Below are 20019 nucleotides of genomic sequence, written 5' to 3'. Positions count from 1 at the left end.
ATAATTACACGATTTAATATGTTCACCCTTTCTATAATGGATCTTTGGAGCATTAGATCATATTTGTTACATTATGTATGATACAATAACGGAGAAAGAAAATTCATTTGCTTCACCTTAGTAAATAATGGTTTGAAACTCTTTTGCTTTTAGGAAAGTGTAAAATAAAACCTACAAGCCACCACTGAATACACAGCTGGGCATTCTTATAGCTTCTCAGGTTCAGTGGGACTTCTCACAGTAAACACTATGCTGAATTGTGGCCGGTGTTTTTATGCCCTCTAGAATTGTGTTCACATTCCTTTCTTACTACATTTTAATTCCAATTGTTTTTTTTAAACATTTCAGACTACAATACTAGATCACTGGCACCTTTAAATCAATAGAAGCAGCTTCCAAATCAAAGTGTTAGTATCGAGATGCCAATGTATGGCTTCAGATTTGGAAAAATAAATTGGCAAAAACATGGGATTAAACACTTGAAGCCAGAATGATTTGATTACAGATAAGCAAAGAGAGCAGAGACAAAAATGAAGTTCAGATTAATTTAAAATGCATTTCAAATATTAATAAGCATCCATGTTTTATTCACTGGCTTCCATGTTTCATTTTGAGTTAGTTGCACTTCATATTTCAGGAGAAAAAAATGTTATTTTACCCGGTACAAATGTTCTGTTATTTCATTTGGTAATGGAATTGCACCAAACTGCATATGCCAACAACTACATCAAATTAAGCAGTACATGCAAGTTTACATTATCCTACACAGCCTTATCTCCCCCCACCCTGAAATGTATTCTTAATCTAATTAGATAATTTTAGGATTTTATATGTGTTCGGGCACATATATTAAAAAGTTTTCCATAAGGTAAGAGTTTAATGTAAACAAGGCATTTACTTATACTGATGGTATACAAGTCTCATTTGCACAAAACTTGTTAAATAAACAATTGGTTGCATTCATTAGTGAATTCTTGTCTTTAATACCATAGGATAGCAGGGACATTAAATATATAACTGAAAAGTGGGAGTAATCTTTAATGTATAACTGGCAACTTGGGTAACTTTTCCTCTAGACGCCTGAAGGTAAATGGTGATCATAATTTCTAAGGAGATTGATAAGAGCTGACTAAAAGAGCAAGTCTATATATACTTCCAGACATAATTTAGTTACTTGAATACCAGGTGGAAATATACCTGAAAATGTTGAAAAGTGATGTTAACCAATGAACATTCCCTGCAACTTAATATTAATTACATATGATGGTGGCAAAAATGATTAATTTATGCCAGCAAAAACTAGGGTCTGACAGAACTTTCTAAATATTGTTACAATTTTTTTAAAAAGATTATACAATATAAATATTTTTTATGTTTGGAAGACTACAAAAATTAGAAGGGCAGACATTGATATCTGTGACCTGTTTCAATATATTTAATAAATCACAGGTAAGAGCTTTCTCCCCTATCTTCCATACAAATTCTTTCTTAAAAAAAATACTTGATCCAAATCATTCAGAGTACACATACAGATGTGGAAATGAAATCACACGCAATCCTTTAAATGTTAACAAAGTATAGATTTCTGGACTGATGACAGTGAACCGAATACTTCCATATTACTGTAACCATACAAGATAAAAAATGCTGTCCACATCGGAAAGCCTTTCATTAAAAAGAACTTTTAAAATGTGTTAGCAAATTCAAATTAACACCAACTTCAACGTGCCACACACACCCCGACCTCCAATCAAATCCCCCCATTTAATTTTCTTTTATCACAAAGATAGCAAAGAATATCGAGACAGGAAGAATTCGGGTAAGGGTTATTTAAAAAAAAAAACTTACTGAGCATAGAGGAAGTGGAGGCTTTTCTTCCTCAATGAGAGCAGCCTTCTAAATGTTCCCGGGTTAACTGATCAGCCCTGTCAAGGGGAGACAAATGAAATCTCCTTTGATATCTGCGATCCACGCAGTTGGGGAGCGCGAGGGGGAGGGAGACAGTGAGGGGGGGGGCTGCGATCCCCCTTGGGCACCAGCCGGAACGACGGGCAGGAAGAGGGCAGCGTTCCGGAGGGCTTCCCCACCCCGCGCTCCCCGGTCCCACGCCTCGCGCGCGCGCGCGCGCGCCCCCTCCCGCGCACTCCAATCCACGCGCGTCCTTCCGCGCCGCTGGCGGGGCCAGCAGACGCCGCTGAGCCCTGCGCTCCCTCGGCCAGGGGTCAACGAGCTGCTCCAGGCTTCGCCGGCGGGGGGACACGAGCTGCCAGCTCAGCCGTCCGTCTGCGGGGCCTTGGCGGCGGCGGCGGCATCAGCAAGCCTCCTTGGAGCAGGGCAGCGGCGGAGGCGACGGGGAGCAAACTGCAGCGCGCCGCTGAAAGAAGCGGAGGCGGAGGCGGGCGGCCAGGCAGTCTGCAGCGCCCGTCCGTTGGCTGTCCTTTGGCTGCTGCGCTGACGGGAGGGGACGGAGGGGACGGCACTGTGTGTGTGTGTGTGTGTACGCGTGCGTGTGTGTCCCTCCCTCTGTAGCCCCCCCCCCCGCGCCCCGTCCAGCTGCTCCCCGTTCGGATCCGAAGGCGCGCGTGCCCCGCAGGCCCACGGAGGGAAGCGGGCCGGGCCCGTCCGGAAGGAAGCAGGCGGGAAAGGCGGAGGCGCGCGTGCGGCGGCGAGGGAAGGTGCGGCGGAATTGAACTCTGCCAAGTACGGCAGCCCCAACCGGGGGACTTTGGGCTGGCCAATGGGTTGCGTCGCTCGGGGCGGGCGGGGGAGCGAGGCGGCGGAGGGGCGACTCGGCGTGTGGGGGCGGGAGGGGGAAGGGAGGCGGCGGCGGCGGCGGCGCGCCTTCCGAGGGGCCGGGGAGCGGCTACCTGGGACGGTGCGCTGCCCGCCTCCCTCTCCTCCTCCTCCTCCTCCTCGGCAAGGGTCAGGCGAGCCCAGGAAAGCAATTAAAGGCGCATCTGCCGCGCTTGTTTGCCTCGCGCCGTCCGGCGAAGGTTGGCTGCTGCCGGTTCCCTGGATGGGGGCGGGGGAGGAGGCCGGGAGTGGAGGCGAGGGAAGGCCACGTGCTGGGTACTGCTCCCCCCTCCCCCGCGCGCAAAGAGTTTCCAGGAGGAAGACGCCAGCCCTCCCCCACCCCCACGCCCACCCCCACGACAGCCAGGTGAGGCCCTCGCTGGCTTGACGGCCCCCCGTGACTACGGAGGACTCGTCCCTGTGGCCCTTTCCCAGTCCCCCGGACCTGCGCTCTGCAGAGAGGCTGGCCGCCGCCGTCTCGCAGGACTGGCCTGCAACTCAGTCTGCAGCCAAGGGGCGACCTGGGCCGCCTTCCCTTCGGCTGCAGCCCTCCAGGCGCCCCCATTCCAGCGTCTGGCCCCGGTGCCCTGGGACGCCTGAAACGGTGGCCGAAGAGGGCGGGCGAGGCTGGCCTCGGCGCTGCTGGCCGGTCTCCCCGAGCGCGGACCTGAAGCTGCCTTGGTCGTGTGCCGGAAGCGGCTGCCTGCCCGGCCCGAGAAAGGCGGCGGCCCTGCCATTCGGGACCGACGCGCGGGGCTGGCGGGGGGGGGGGGGGGGCGTGTTTCACTGGCGAAGCGAAAGGCTCGGGAAGATCGGTTGCCGTTTTATTTGAAATAAATACACACATAAAATAAAAGGCAGACGCAGCAGATTATGTTAAGAGTCCGGTTTGTCAGCGATCCAATTTTATTCGGATTTACTCTAATTTCTGCTGGGGGTCCCTGGGGAAATAATGCCTTGATTAATGTAATCCTAGTCTGGGATCCGCCGCACATGCCTGCTCCCCGGAGGAGGCCTCCTGTTTGACAAACAAAAACAAAACCGAAAGGAAAAAAGACCCGGCAGCAACTATTGCAGTCTCCACTCACCTTTCCAGGGGAGGCGGGCGGGGAAGGAGCGCGCCTCCTCAAACACGAGAGTCACGTTTGCACAACAACAACAACGACAGGGCCCTCTCCTCGGTGCCAGTGCCCGTCAGCGCGCCCAGGCGGCAGCCCCAAGAACTGTTATCCTGCTTGGGCAGCCGCTCGGCATTTCTTTCTTTCTTCCAGGCTCCGGCCCTGCTCTTTTGAGGCGTCTTTCCTCCTCTCCTATCATTTGTTTTCCCGTTTCAAGTCCACCAAGCCCATTTCAGACCACCATTCTACAACAACTCCCCAAACGGTAATGATGACCCAGGAGGCTTACTCTAGTGGCAGGGGGGACAACCCGGGGGCGCCATTTCCCATAAACCGAGGGACCGGCTCCTGCTGTCCGCTTAACCCGGGCAAACTTTACCCTTTTATGGTTAAACGAGGAGGGGAAGCTTCCAGTGAATATGTCTTCGCGTCCTCCGGAGTCAGTTCAGCCGTTGCATACAAGCAAGTCAATCAGCTCTCGCCCTTTGTTTGGAGCCGATGGGCCCCGACCCCACCCCTTTCAAAAAGGGCCGTTATGGCTAGCTGCAATGGCGAGTGGTGGTTTGCCTACACCGCGCCATAACAAAGATCCACTCATTGAGGAAAGACCACGTTTGCCTCCTCCTTACTCAGAACGATCCGGAAGTGGAAGAAGCCATCGGCGCCCCCCGGGCTTCTCGATGGCAAGGCCGGGGGAGTCTTTCGCGCAGATCGCCTCCCCGACCCCTTGCAACGACTCGGCGGTTGGGCTGAGCTTGCTCGGGAGGCTTCGTCTTCCCTCTTCTCCCTAGCGGCCCTCTCTCGCAGCCCACGGTTCTCTTGCGAGGGCTCGACCACGCGTCCAGATCCACAGGCGCGCCTTGGAGCGCCTGAACACTCGCCGGAGGTGAAAGAGCTGGGCAACAGGGAGGGGGCCGGGAGGAACCATCCAGGGGGGTCGCAGGCCTGGACCTTGCTGCACAGCTCCCTTGTAACGCCCAGAGAAATCGGTGAACTCGCCACTGGCACTCATTCATTCTGGCGGGACCTGATTACACATGTCAGATCGGTATATTGCACAACTGGGGCGAGAGGGGGGGTGTCTTTTTGCATAAGTATTACCAGGACATGTTGGCTTGCTTGATCACATAACTAATATTTTAAAGGCGCGATCGGCGTTCTTTAGTGCCTCTCATAAAAGTTCAGGCTGGGTTAACATTGCTAAATCTTTGCGCCAGTGTTCTCTCCAAGGTTATTTCGCTGATTCGGACTAACATGACTACCCACCTGGAATTACGATTCTTAAACTGGACATCTAGAAGCCGCCACACTGGTAACTTAAGGTATTTTTGTTGGTCGAAATGTAAGGAAGTGGGGCGTTCACAAACAAATCACCAGGAGGCCTGGGAAGTTCACCGAAAATGTTCTTCATTCCCGCAGCAGTTCAAGTTCTCCACCACCCCCCATCCCCACCAACACACACACAAACCCCGTTTTAATGCATTTTACCAGCCCCTTTAAGGAGTGGATATAAAAAGAAGAAGAGTTCGGGGAGAGGGGAGGTGAGAGACGTCATAATGAAGACCAGCCGCAGTTTTATACCTTCGCGGAGGGAAAGAAGGCCCACCCCACCGCCGCCCGACGACCACCGCCTCGGCGAAGCCACTCCCGCCTCGCTGAAGGAGAGCAGGCGGCCTGGGCGCCTATGTGTGAGATTCCGAAAAGAGCAGCCCTCGGCTTGACCTATTGCAATCTGCGCTGAGCTCCTCAGACAATAGGCAAGTTCAAATGTCACATTAAAAAAAGGGCTGATGATATAAAGGAAGGCTGGGGGTCTGTTTTCTGGGGGCCCGCGAAATATGCAGCGCCAGAGAACTGTTTTTTTAAAAACACCCTGCCTGCGCTCAGTCCCTTTCATCACAGAGCCCAAGCCTGCGCGTCTGGCTGTTTTAAAAGATCCGGGGGGCAAACGAGCCCGCAGCTCCGAATCCACCCCCGCCCTCCGGTTGCCTTTTGTCTTAGGCGGGCACCTGAGCGATCCGCGGCCCTCTTCCTGGGGAGGGCCTCCGCCGCCCTCCGCTTCCCAGGTGGGAGCCAAGGCCCCCTCTCCATCTCCGGCCAGGCAGGCAAATGCGCCTCCATGCCGAGCCGAGGGAAGGCCGCATTGTTCTGCCCGCTCCCTGGCGAACTTTGCCGGGCCTGTCCGCGTTGAAGGCGCCCCCTCCCCCGAAGCCCGCATAATCGCCTTGCGCGACGGTCCCCAGCCGGCCCTTTCCGCCCGAGGGGTCTTTTCTTCTCCCCCCGCCCCGTTCGTGGCCTGCTCAGCTCCTGCCTGCCTACTTCTAATTTATGGCGCGCCCCAAAAGCCTTTTGTTAGCCTCCAAACAATACACAAAGCTCGGCCTGGGGCCCTCACAATGAGATGTATGGAGATGTATGGAGCCAAGGCTGGGGCTTGCCCCGGCGGCGTTGGCTTACGGTGCCGCCTGACACCCTCTCCCCGGCACTGGGCTAGAGTCTCTCCCGCCTCCGCCCTGCCCTGCCCCCTGCCTGGGTTGTCTCCAGATTTGCCACTGTCCTGCTCCGAGCCCCGGCCGGCTATTCTCCACCAGCTTGGCTGGAAAAGAAAGTGGGGGCTGCACGTTGGGGGGCATTCAAAGGCCCAGCCAAGGAAGGCCAGCCGGGAGCCAGCTCCGCGCTGCCCTCTCCCGCGCCAGCCTCCGACAAAGAACACCGCTTGGGCGCAACTCGCTCTCTGTAAGAACGTCTTTTTACGCAACTGAACATTTCAATTTGTGAATGCTAATTAGGAACTTGCCTCGCTACGGTTATATTGCTGTACACCGAATCATCCTCCCGGAGAAGTAAATGAATACTGAAGACAGCAAATACCCGCGTTGCGTCCCCCTAATAATAATAATAATAATAATAATAATAATAATAATAATAATAATAATAATAATAATAATAATAATAATACCTCGGCAAAGATCTTCGTGTATTTCTACGGCAAAGGCATTTATCCCAGACCAAATAATTAACAAAGCCCTTTGTAGCATTGTGCGGATTGCCGTGGTAAACGCGGCGATCACGTCCAAATAATGTTACACACAGACTCGCAGCCAGTCTGAGAAGTAACTTCTGTCAAATTAACTTGTTGCTCGTTTTTGCAACGGCGTTTTCTGTTTGCTTTTGCTCATGTAGGCAGCCAGGAACTCGCCCAGAATCGGGCTGAAATGCTATGGGCTCCTCCGTAAAATATAAAGGGAAGTTTCACTTGAAAAGTGTGGGGGGGGGGGGGTGAGGAGAGAACAGATCAAGAGCTACGTTGGGACAGGGGTAGGAGGAGTGGGGGGGGAGCACAGGGAGGGCCATGCTTTCCAGGGAGAAGATATGAAAAACTGCTGCTCTTGACAAAACTCAAAATCGCTCTCTGGGGCGCCCACAAACTGCTCCGTTAACGCTGGTAAATGAAAGATGGGGGGGGGGGGTGCGCTCTCTGGAAACATGTCGCAACAATACGGGCTATCGTCACCTCTTCGATTGCCAGGTCGGTCAGTATGGAAACTCTGCTTTGTTTCCCTACCCCAAAGTTTTTTCCACGTGCCCATTTCGACATTTTTAAAGTTGGGCTCCATCGTTTTAAACTTTGGAGGCGGCGTGTCTTATTTATGCTCAGTTGTTCATTTCCTCCTATCCGGAGCACGTTTCTAACTCGGGATAGAGGGTGGCGCGCCGGCAAAAATATTTCTAAAACTGCTAAGCACAGCAAGGCCCCTAACAGTTTGGTTGTACAACTGGATTAAAGATTTAGAGGATCGGGTTTCGGGGTGGGGGGAGATAATGAGACGGTATTTGCCCCCTTATGGAGTTTTCTATATATGTGTACATCAGACTTTACAGTTTCCCAGGATAAACTCTACCGTCCCTTGAGCGTTGCAGGTGCCTGAAAACAGGCTATAAGAAAGTTAACATGCTGAAAGTCGGATCGAAATACGAAGATAACAATAGCCCCTATCTAGTTACCGGTAAAATCACAAGAGCCGTTTTCTTATCGTCTATCCTCATTCAAGGCACTGGAGGAACAACTTAAAGGAATTAGCAAGTGGACAATACGCTTTCACTCCAGACTCAAGGGCATTATATGGAAGTATCTCCGCTGAAACGAGCCACCCTGCGCTCGGGATCGGGATAGTCTGTGGGGCACTTGCAAACCAACAAAAGGATTCCGCACACAGAAGAAGTTAAGGGTCAGCCCTCTTGCTCCAGTAATGCGGAGGGGGGGGGGGTGTCGTTTCTGTGCATAAATTGTTGATTTAATCTTGCAATGCTTTAAAAAAAACTCTGCAGGGAGAGCACAAAACCCTGAGTATCTACTTTATTGGGGAATATTGATGATACTCCTCCAGGTTTAGAATAGCAATTAAATATTAAATGATGTAAAGAGACCCCTAGTGCCTTTCCTTAGCTCTCCAGCGGGTTCTCGAGCTTTCATCTGCCTGGTGCCACGGGATGGCCCACAATGCCTTCCCTCTTCTTTTCAACGTTGAATTGATTTCATTTATTGAAAGATGCAACTGAGATAAGTGCGAACAGCATGCCACACATCACCACCTTCCGTAGGGTGAGTGATGGCTCCGAGAAGTTTCCCACAAGTTTCCCAGGACCGCCGCCTTCCTGTGTTTTTCATTCCTCCAAGGGTGAGGACGGCTCTTTCTAACGTCCGAGCCTGCGTTATTTAGGAAAGAAATGATCACTAGCCTCGTCTGCCCACAGATGACACCTCTTTGGGGTTAGATACGGAAGTATAGCATGAAGATGCACCTAGAAAGGGGGTGCACTCCCCTCCCCCTCCCGAAGAACTTTCGGGCGATCACAAGCGCGGCTCCAAAAAGTGCATCTGGCTCCCCCGGCGGAGAGGCGCGCCAGAGCGCCCCCTGCCGACTAGCAGCCGCGCTCGGCCCGAGCACTTCGAGAAGTTTTATTTTGCTCAGCAAACCGCAGAGTACAAAACTAACAATCCCCCAATAAAATTAGCATATATGTTACGAGTGTAAAAGTCCAACACAACCTCAGGTTCGTTTTGCTGGAGCTAGGGACGCTCTGCCTTGGCTTCGTTCCTCTGGGCTGGACCGAGGCCCTTTTATCTAAAGCCCAGTGCACAAACATATAGCTTAATGTGACTAGTGTTCTTCCTTTATTTCTTTCTCTATGGCAACCAATATGTTCCGCTCAGAAATGTTCCCCCATCAAGGAAACAAATGATCTTGAGGGAGCAGCTTTATACGGCATCTGTTCCAATGGAGCACACAGAGTTAACCCCAGTCAAAAGGGAAGCTGAGCGCGTCAACAAGAAGGGGGAAATGAGCGGCTCTCCGCCACCTCCAGCTGAAACCGACACCTCCCCACTTTTACAAGCCGTCTCATCGATTTGCCATCGGCATTTGCGCCACGGGTCCCCCCCCCCTCTTTTTTTAATGTGACCGATTCTTGGGGCGGGAGGAGGAGGTGGGATCTGGAGCCCAAGGCGTGAAAAGAAAGCAGAATTAATAACAGATCACGATAATAAATAAAAAACCTTGGACGAGAACGGCTGGGGGAGGGGGAGCAGCAGCCGCCGCCTCCGGTTTGCGTTTAGAAATCCTGGTGAAGTTTCCTGGCAATACCTTCAAGGCCTGCCCCCCACCCCTCATTTCGCTTGCCCCCCCTTTAAAATAATAATAATAATAATCCGTGCAGCAGTCTAAAGAGGCGGGTGTGGTTAGACAAAATTTAGGCCAGGCAAGGGAGGGCAAGGAAGGATCAGGCCAGGGAGAGTGCGTGTGGCCAGGAGAGCAACGCGAAGCCTGCTTTCCAAGGCTCCAGCCCCAGCCTCCTCGGAGAATAAAATGAAGGGATGTCCTGGTTAGTTTTGATTGATTATACGCTTTCTGACGGACTTTCACTACAGAGCTCTAGATGTTGTGCTTAACCGTCTGTTCCCTAGTTACATTATTAACCCTGTGTGAGCACCAGCGCCGGCCTCCTTCCCAACTCTAGGCTGACTTCTTTCTGCCCTTATAGGTCGCAGCAGGTGCAGGGTCTTGCTCAAACAAAACCTGTTTAAAGTTGCCCACCACCCCCTCCCATCCTCCTTTCGGAGGAGGGGGGGGAACTTCCAGTTCTGATGATCATTGGCAGACCGTAAACATTCGCTCGTTTTGCACCATCCTCTTGTTTTTTAGCATCTCCCCCCCCCCACACACACACACGGTATCACCAAAGTGCAGTAGCAGTTAGCACCCAGGAAAAGCCTTACTTTATTGGAATGTATCCATGTTATCAAGTTAATCTTCCACTAAGATGCCTGAAGCGCTCTCTCTCTCTCTCTCTCTCTCTCTCTCTCTCTCTCTCTCACACACACACACACACACACACACACACACACACACACACACACAGTTTACTCTTCTCAGTCTTATTCTAAACATAGGTATATGAATATACAGAGAGAGAGGTGCTGAAAGAACACAAACGCGCACACTTCCAGAAGATATCTAGAGACAAAATTAAAATAAAAGGAGGAGGAAAGATAAATAAACTTACCAAAAGGCGTTCCAAGCTTTAGAGAATTTGTTATTTTAAGGGGGTTTTTTTAAAAAAATTGATAAGTGGAGAAGAAAAATCTTCTTCTAAACTGCAGCGAAACGATCCAGGGTAAGATTTTCCTTTGCACTGACTCCACGAAACCCAGCTCTCCACTAGTCTATTATTTTCACCAAAATATATGAAAATTTATGCAAATGAAAATCAGCACTAACTGTTCTCCCCTTGTTATACTTTGGATTTTTTTTCCAGACAAAGCAATCACACTCTGCTAGGGAAGGGAGGTGGGGAATGAATTGTTGAGGGCCAGGGAAGATTAAGTTTGTCCTTAATATATATATATATATATTAAAAGCCAAACTCAGCTAGTAAGATTTTGGTTTTGTGGACGCTTCAGGAGAATTCTCTCCTGAAATTTTAATACTTTAAAAATATTATTATTATTAAGAAAGTAGATCTGCAGAGGCGGTATCACGTTTCATCTGGCCACCTGAGACGGCTTTTGAAAGCGTGTACTGTGAAATTCATAGCAGTAATTTAGACAAAATCCTCACTGTACATTAATGAAAGACGGCCCCATGGCACCGTTCCTATCCTCCCCATTCAGTGTAAACAAAACCACGAGACTCACTCGGTTTTTGAGCCTGATCCAAGCAAAATCGGCTGGAAAGGAAAACATGGGGTTCTGGCACGGATTATTCAAAGGACTGCACCTGGAGATCTCAGATTTATTCAATGAAATCTGTGTTGGATCTTTCATCTCTCTCTTTCTCTCTAGCTAAAGGAAGGAAACCTCTGGAGGACGCATGGGAACAATAACACACATACACACACACACAAATCTTTGATGTTTAACATTGAGTTATCCATAGCTTCTTCAGCTCTGTATACTTCCCTAATGGTTTTTCTAAACCCTCCCTAGGACGGTATCTTTTACTGTACAAGCAGAGGCTGGACCGAGTCCTAAATAAATGCTGCCAGCTCCCCGCTAATCTTCACATCACGCCCAGGCTGCATACCTTCCTCGCTCGCGGGCACGGGTATGCAGTGCGTGCCGCACACTGAAATTCACCGAAGCCGAGTTCTTCGGTAGTGAAATTCCGAGCAGGAGGGAGGGACTGGGGGCGTTGTGTTGCACATCTTAATGTAAACACGCCAGGGCATATTTTTTAACCTCGGGAGGGAGAGCCAGAGAGGGACCCACGCTGGCACCCGGCTACGCTCACAAATGTGTGTGGGGGGGAGAGAGAGAGAGAGAGAGAGAGAGATTCTGGATGGCCGTGAGAGTCTGGCCAGAAGCCCCACACGCAACCCCACAACACAAACAGACACTCGTCATTAGCCAGGATGTAGCTTTTGAACGTCCGAATGGTGTTATTTCATGGGAAATCCCCGAGGAGTGTTCAATTTGCCCTTGTTTTGGTTACCACTTTCTCTTTTTTCTTGGTTCACTGAGGTTGCCTGTGTGCTGCGTTTCCGCTTGGTCGCATCTCTCTCTCTCTCGCTCTCGCTCTCGCTCTCGCTCTCCCCTCCCTTTACCCTCCCCCTCCCTATTTCCCTCTCTCTCCCGCCCACCTTAACTCTTTCAGCTGGACTAGCAATAATAAAAGGTTCCATATAGCCAGGTCTTTCCTAGAAAATGTCACTAAACGGCCGTGCGCCCCCCCCCCCATATACGGCACACAGCGTTAAGAAACAGGCGAATCTAGTGGATCTGCAAAGCATCGCCGTTGTTTCTTTTAAACATATCAAGTCAAAAGCCTCGCGAATGAACAGAATCCTGAACAGACACGGCTAAGAAGCTTTCGCGTCTTTTCTCAAAGGTGTGTTTGCGGGTGTGTGGCTATAGATACAGAAAGGACTTGTCTCGATGAGGCCTTGGAGCACTGCACACCGCACAACGCGCTCCGCCAAGCCAATGGCGGGGCTGCGGGGAGCAGAAGAGACGGGGGAACCGGGCGCGCAAAACAAAGAAGCGTTCGGGGCTGATTCCGCGTCATGGTGAAGGGCTACAGCCCGCCGGTTGAGCCTCGACCCGATGCGAGCTATTGACTGAGGCACGGCCAAGGCTCGGAGGGGTGCTAAGGACGGCGTCTTTGTGCATCCGACAGCAGAGAGGCGAAAAGAGACGCGCGGAATAGGGAAACTTTGCGAGCGGCCGGAAGGGCGCTCCTTCTCTTTCGGGCGGCGTGGTTCTGCGGGGAATCCAGGCAGCCACGGGCTGGGCGCAGAGCATCAGGATGAGGCGCCCTTAAGAACCAGGGGAAAGTGCCGCGTCGGAGCGCAGCGCGGCCGGGCTTCTCCTTGCCTTCCCCTCCCCCCCCCTCGCAGAACTCAGATTTATTCGCCGGGCTGGAAGAGTTAAGATGTTGGGGGGGGGAGGGACAGAGAAACCAAAGGAGGAGTGATGGGGGGCAGGGCAGTTTTCCAGCCTCCACGACACTTTGCCTAAATTAAAAAGCAACCAATCGGAACGGCCGGAAGGGGGGCCTCGCGTCCTGAGCCAGTCATTCCGGGGCTGCCAATCACTCAGCGGGTAGCCAATCAGCGGGGGCCCTCGCGCTCGACTTCCTTGTATTTGGGAAAGTGTGGTGGTGGTGCGCGCGCTCTCGGCGGAGGGTAAACATTCGACAGTCCCCGCTCTGTGAGGGAGGGACAGAGAGAGAACTGTCAGAGGGAGAGAGAAAGGGGAAGAGAGGAGGGGGAGGCGGCGGCGAGGGAAGAGCAGACCTGAGCCGAGCCGAGCCGAGCTGAGCCGCCCGACTCCTGCTCCAGCACAGCACGCGTGGCCAGCCCGGCCGCCGACTGCCCCACTGGAGTTCGTGGCTGAGAGGATACCGTCGATGCGCGCCGGCCGGCAGCCCGCTCTCCGCCCAGGCGATTCCACCTCCTCCCTCAGACGACAGCTGGATCTTCTTCTTTTGTTTGTGGCGCCTTCCTAAGTCTCGAGTTGCTGGCAATTTACGGGGGAAACTTTCCTGGGGGGGACCGCGCGTGCCTTCTTGCTACCGGCGTCCTGTGGATCATGTGAGGGGGGGAAGACCCTCCGCGAGGCCACGCGAGAGCCCAGCATGACTTGCCCGGGCTCCGGCCAGCAGGCTGCCAGCGGACTCGCCTTGGCCCGGGAGCCGGGCGCTGCCCGCGGGGCTCGACTCTGAGCGATGCAGCCCGGCCGTGCCCAGCTTCTTCGCCGCCGCCTCCGCCGCCGCCTCCGCCAGAAGTTTTCGTAGGACCTCAGCAAAACTTGCGCGCGCCGGAGAGGCGACGAAGGAGGCGCCCGGGACGCAGGAGCCGAGCCCGCGGGAGAGGGCGGGGGCCGCGCGCCAGGAGAGCCGGCGCGGAGCAGCGCGAGAGCCGGAGCCAGGCGCCCACCCGCGCTCATCCCCGGCGTACAAAGCCTTGCGGGAGGGGGAGAGGCGGCGCGGGAGGGGGGAGAAAGTTTCTCCGCCGCCGCCGCGAAGGAGGAGGCGAGAGCGCCAGAGAGCCCCGCGCGGGAAGATGCTCCGGCGGGAGTGACGGGACTCGTGCGGCAGCCTTCGCTCTTGTCCGCTTCGCCATGCCTCTGCCGCGGCCGCTAGCAGGTGAAGCGCACTAAGCGGGCCGAGCGGCGACTCGAGGGCGGCCGGCCGGCCGGGCAGCCTTTCCAGCGGCGCGATGGCCACGGCGGCGTCCAACCCCTACCTGCCCAGTAACAGCATCCTGTCGGCCGGCTCCATCGTGCACTCGGACTCGGGCATGCAGCCGGGCAGCGTGGCCGTCACCTCGGTGTCGGGCGGCGGCGGCTACCGGGGCGACCCGTCGTCGGTGAAGATGGTCCAGAGCGACTTCATGCAGGGCGCCATGGCGGCCAGCAACGGCGGCCATATGCTGAGCCATGCCCACCAGTGGGTCACCGCCCTGCCCCACGCCGCCGCCGCCGCCGCCGCTGCCGCCGCCGCCGCCGCCGAGGCCGGCTCGCCCTGGTCCAGCAGCCCGGTGGCCATGAGTGGCAGCCCGCAGCAGCAGCCGCCGCCGCAGGCGCAGCAGCAGCCGCCCGACGTGAAGGGCGGCGGCGGCGGCGGCGGCGGGCGCGAGGAGCTGCACGGCGGCGCGGCGCTGCACCACCGGCCGCCGCCCCACCTGGGCCCGCCGCACCAGGGCCACTGGGGCGCCGCCGCCGCCCACCTGCCGGCCATGGCGGCCCAGCAGCAGCAGCAGCCGCTCCTCTACTCGCAGCCCGGCGGCTTCACCGTCAACGGCATGCTGAGCCCGCCGCCCGGCGGCCAGAGCCTGGTGCACCCGGGCCTGGTGCGCGGCGACACGCCGGAGCTGGGCGAGCACCCGGGCCACCACCACCACCACCACCACCACCCGCACGCCCACCCGCACCACGCCGGCGGCGCCGGCGCCGGCGCGCCGCTCAACAGCCACGAGGCGCACTCGGACGAGGACACGCCGACCTCCGACGACCTGGAGCAGTTCGCCAAGCAGTTCAAGCAGCGGCGCATCAAGCTGGGCTTCACGCAGGCCGACGTGGGGCTGGCGCTAGGCACCCTGTACGGCAACGTCTTCTCGCAGACCACCATCTGCCGCTTCGAGGCCCTGCAGCTCAGCTTCAAGAACATGTGCAAGCTCAAGCCGCTGCTGAACAAGTGGCTGGAGGAAGCCGACTCCTCCACCGGCAGCCCCACCAGCATCGACAAGATCGCCGCGCAGGGCAGGAAGAGGAAGAAGCGGACCTCCATCGAGGTGAGTGTCAAGGGGGCCTTGGAGAGCCACTTTCTGAAATGCCCCAAGCCCTCGGCCCAGGAGATTACGAACCTAGCGGACAGCCTGCAGCTGGAGAAGGAGGTGGTCAGGGTTTGGTTTTGCAATCGGAGGCAGAAGGAGAAACGCATGACCCCCCCGGGCATCCAGCAGCAGACGCCAGACGACGTCTACTCCCAGGTCGGCAACGTGAACTCCGACACGCCGCCCCCGCACCACGGACTCCAAGCCGGCGTGCAGTGAGGAGGCAGCCATCGGCACCCAGGCAGGGCCAGCCAGAGAGGGGGGGGGGTGGACAGAGAGCCGGGAGAGGGGCGGGCAGGCGGGCCAGCCGAGCCGAGCCTTTCTGGGGAGCAGGGCTGGGCTGGGCTGGGCTGGGGGAAGGGGAGGGGAGGGGAAGAGAGTCAGGCGCAGCAGCAAGCCAACCCGCGGCCCGAACCCAGACTGGCCCTCTGATCCCCCTTGCCCTCCCTTCTTTGGGGAAGGCAGGAATTCTCCCTGATTTTATACAGTAAGAGAAACCAAAATATCCCCCCAACCCCTGATGTTGCCCGCCTTAACAACATAACAAAATCGAAGCGATGCCCTGTTGTTGTCGTTGTTGCTAGTGTTGTTGTTGCAGCGATAAAAACAATAACCCACTCCTGGGCTGCTCTCTTTCCTTCACCCCCTTGCCTCGCCCCCCATGCCCACCCACAGCCCCCAAGGCCCTTTTAAAAAGAGCCGTCCTATGCGATTCTCTGAAACTTTCTTCTCCCCTACCTTTCTCTCTCTCTCTCTCACTCACTCACCCACCCACATTTTTTAATGAAGCAGTCAAAGGGGTGGGGGTGGGGGGAGTCCGGGTAAGGGAAGGAAGCGGGAGCAGAACTCACCAGAAGATGCTTGCTGTGCTCCAAAACTTAGTTTTTCTTGGCCAAACCACAGTATTTTGGCGCGTCAGGCATTCACTTTGAGAGAAGAGAGACAGGCTACTCTGCAAAATGGTAAGGTAGCTTTCTCTAGGTAGGAGGAAGAGAGAGAAAGAGGGAGAATAAGGCGCGCAGCCCTACAAAAAAACATGCAGGCTAGATAGAAAAGCAAAAATTACATATACGGAGAAAGGAAAGGAGGAGAAATAAAGAAAGGAAGAAACTGGTGCAAATGGAAAGCTGACCCTGAAAAGAAAGGGAGGGTGGAGGGAGGGAGGAGGACCGGCCACTGAGGGGGGAAATACAGTAAAAAGCAAAGCGAGCTTGTTGGTCCTTAAGTTGGAGCTCTGTAGAAGGATTTTGCATGAATCAAGGGAAACAGCTACATAACAGGAATAATTCAGGGCTGTCAAAGTTATGCTCCTGATGGCTGCCAATCATCCAGGAAGAATAATTTTAAAAAGGTTCACCGCTAATATTTTTTTTATTAATATTTTTTATTTTTTATTTCTGGACTAATTCAGATAAAGGGATTTTTAAAAGGACTGGGCATCTACAGCTGCACTTGCCTGAACTTCTCTCCTAAATCCGTTGCCAACTTGATTGAATGGGTGCTGTGGATGCGATTCTGTAACACTGCCATTTCCTCGCAGTGTTTTTGGTAGGTTTTAATAAACAGACTTTTCAAAAAGACGGCAATAGAGAAATGTTTAGATCTGTTGTTGATCTAAAAAAAAAATTTGCTTTATATTTTCATTAAATGACTTCTTTTAATATTTTATTCAGAATACCTATGAACTGCTGCAAAACGGTAATTTATTTTTTCCCCAGATCTTGTATTACGTGTTTTTTTCAGACGAGCACAAATTTAAAAAAAAATAAATGAAAAAAAAATACGGACAGCTATTAGGTAATAAGGGTATCTTTTGATGTGATAATTTGATTGTAATTTAATTTGAGTAGTGATTCCGTAAGAGCTGATTGAGAAAATAAATTTGTTAGAATGAAATAGCCTTTGTCTGATGCCTAAAACCCCCTTTGTGTTTATTAAGTTTTCATAAGAACAAAAATGAAAATCTCCAAATGACAGAATCAAAGCGGGAACCAACTTGCTTTCCGTAGTCTGTTTATGGCGTTTTTAAACGGTGGGGAGGGGGATCTGGTCAGGATGGCCTTTGAAAAGTAGGTCGGCTCTTTATCAAGCTATATGTAGTTCCACAGCAATTTTAAATCCAGGTATTGAAGCTGTGAAATGGGACGGCCAACAAGACTGCAGAACAGAAGGCCTCTGTTTTTAAGTCCTTACTGGATGCCACTTCGATGCAATAGATATTCTGTACCAGGTGCTAAGCGGTCATCTATACAATGATTTCTTCTTCTTTCTTTCCAATATACAATGCCCAGGGTTCAGTCACTAAGGGAGCAATCCTAAACGGGAAGTAAGCAATAGGGCTTACTCCTAGGAAAATGTGCTTAGGATTGCAGCGTATGACTGTATATTATTTTGATACGTCTTATCTGTGTGTGACATTGATTTATCTTTATAATTTAAGACAAGACATGTTTCTCAATGTTTGTGTATGCGTAGGGAAAGAAAAGGAAGCACACAGCCAGGGTTCTGCTGGTTTGCAATTGTGTTGCTTCAGAATTATTTGCAGACTGTGAAGGGGGTGAAAGCAATGAGAAGGTCCCCCCTCCCTTTCTCTCCACTCTAGGGTAACCATACCTTTTATAACAGCTGTGGATGTTCTGAATATTAGGGGTCTCGGTAGATATATTTAAAGGTGGGCTACCATTATAAAGAGTGTTATTGTTCCAGCCCTGGAAACATGAAGAGAGAGAAGCGACAGGGCATTGCTGAGGGCTTTAAATCCACATTTGGAATCCTGTGACCCTTGGAGCTAGTTTCCCCAAAACCCGAGAAGATACAAGGAGGGGGGGAAATCTTAGGTGAATATAAGGCTTCAATGGGCATTTAGCTCCTGTTTTTGTTTATTTGTTTTCAGCCAGTGCCTTGTTGCGACAGTAAGGGTTTGGATCCAAGCATAACATGAATTGTTCCCTAATACCTCTGGCTGTTAGTCTGACATCAAGGCCAAGGAGAGAGCAGCGTCCCGAAAATGCATTGTTTTGCCTTAAAATGTTACTAAACCCCACGGCCGCAGTCGATTGGCTGCGTCTAAAGAGCAAGGGGCGAGGGGTTTGAGGGGGGAAGCTTACAAATAATTCCAGTTCTTTCCGATGGCCCTGGCGGTGGGGGAGGGGTGACAAAAATAGATAATCTTTTGTTAAAAGTCTCCCTCAAGTTTATAGCATGCCAGAGAAATAAGAAAATAGATTCGACGGTGTGGAGGCCATGAAGTTGTTTTGCCATGCATTAGGCACGTGAGACGGAATGCTATTTTCACACGAGGGGAAGGGGTGGGGTGGGGTGGCTCAATCAGAAATAGAAGCCTGTGGCTTGGGGGCTATTATTTGGCTGCTGGATTTGGGTGGCAACAGAGGGCTTCTCACGGTTTTCTTTGAAAATGGCAAACTTTGGCGGGTGTGTTTTTTCCTCCCTGCTTCTTTAGGCCAGCCGTTTCTGAATGCAGATACTTGCAAAATGTACCCATTGCCCTGTCCTTATGATACCCAACGGTGAATCCATCCAAGTGACGCCCCTTCCCTTAACCGAATCCGCTGAAAATATGTAGCAGCTCCATGAAACACGAAGAGACAGTGTGTAAATAAGAAGGTTAAGGATTATATTGCTATACGTTGTAAATAATAGAGTTAAGGTTATACTACCGAGTTTCTTAATGACCCTGGGCATTTTATTCACTTATAATTCTAGTGTTCTGTGATTGATAATTTGGTCATAGTTTTCGACGTTCCTTCCTACCAGAAAGAAAGGAAAAGCCAAAATGTTTTTTAAAGTGTGTATTTAATAAGTCTGACTAATTCCATGAAATGATATTTGAATTGTCTTCCCTACAGCCACTTTCTACAACCCCCCTCCCCCAACTGCCTGGGTGACTTTTCATCCTCATCCCAGCAAAATCTCTATCCAATAAATAATTCCTAAGTGTATTTAAAGTAGTCACTGTTGACTTGCAATTCCCTCCTCCGCCGATTTTTACTGACAACTTCGCCACTTTCTTTTATATCTCCCCCCACCCCATTTCTTTCTCTAAAAACGTATTCTTATGCTTTAGTGTAGCCAGTTGCGTTTGCATTTTGCAATGTTAGAAACTTGTTTTTTTACCGAAGGGTTTCGGTGGAACCTTTAGAGAACAACCGGTTCTAATAAAAAATGCAGTATATGCTATTGATAGATTTATCAGTAGGTGTAATACTTTTTAAATAATCTTAAGAATTATGTTGGTTTCTGAAAAATTATATATACATGTGTGTAAAATGTTTATCCTGTCTAAAGCAACAATATATTGTTGTATTTATTTATTTTTGTAATAAATGTCAACATCTTCAAGCTAATGACAAAATAACACTTTTATATATTTATATATAGACACCGATCTATTTGCATATAAATAGAGGAGGAATAAATCCGTGAGTGGCAGGTTTTAGAGATAAACCGGGGCTCCTTATCTACCTGGAGTTTAGTTTGCTTTGAGTTCCAGCGTGATTAATCAAACTCTAATGTGGCCGCAACAAGTATTGGCCCTGGCTGCAGGCTGGGAATCAATTGTTTAGGATATGGACCACATTTTGTAAGTCCCAGCCTCTGGCTGTTTCAAGGAGATCGCTCTACAAGGGCAAGATGGAAGGCTTAAAGGGACCGAAAGGGGAGGGGAACGCTGGAAAGAGCTGCACAAATATTTGCTTTTGCTGTTGGAAAGGTATAGCTGGGTACCAGTTTCCGGCAGCCTGAGGAGGATCTTGGC

At 51.8% G+C, this 20019-nt stretch overlaps 1 protein-coding gene across 1 annotated transcript; it reads left to right on the top strand.

Annotated features, from left to right (window-relative positions):
* Window positions 1-13928: 13928 nt before the first annotated feature.
* Window positions 13929-15495, top strand: POU3F3 (POU class 3 homeobox 3). The gene has a single exon (XM_054973912.1). The coding sequence runs from the start codon at window positions 14130-14132 to the stop codon at window positions 15462-15464; it is 1335 nt and encodes a 444-aa protein (XP_054829887.1). The 5' UTR covers window positions 13929-14129; the 3' UTR covers window positions 15465-15495.
* Window positions 15496-20019: the final 4524 nt, after the last annotated feature.

The sequence above is a fragment of the Eublepharis macularius genome, chromosome 3, assembly GCF_028583425.1.
Source record: "Eublepharis macularius isolate TG4126 chromosome 3, MPM_Emac_v1.0, whole genome shotgun sequence".
NCBI classification, from domain to species: domain Eukaryota; kingdom Metazoa; phylum Chordata; class Lepidosauria; order Squamata; family Eublepharidae; genus Eublepharis; species Eublepharis macularius.
This window is presented reverse-complemented; position numbering and strand designations above follow the sequence as displayed.

Bases quoted from the DNA above. Each gene is read 5' to 3' on its own strand.
- POU3F3 (XM_054973912.1), top strand. From the start codon at position 14,130: ATGGCCACGGCGGCGTCCAACCCCTACCTGCCCAGTAACAGCATCCTG.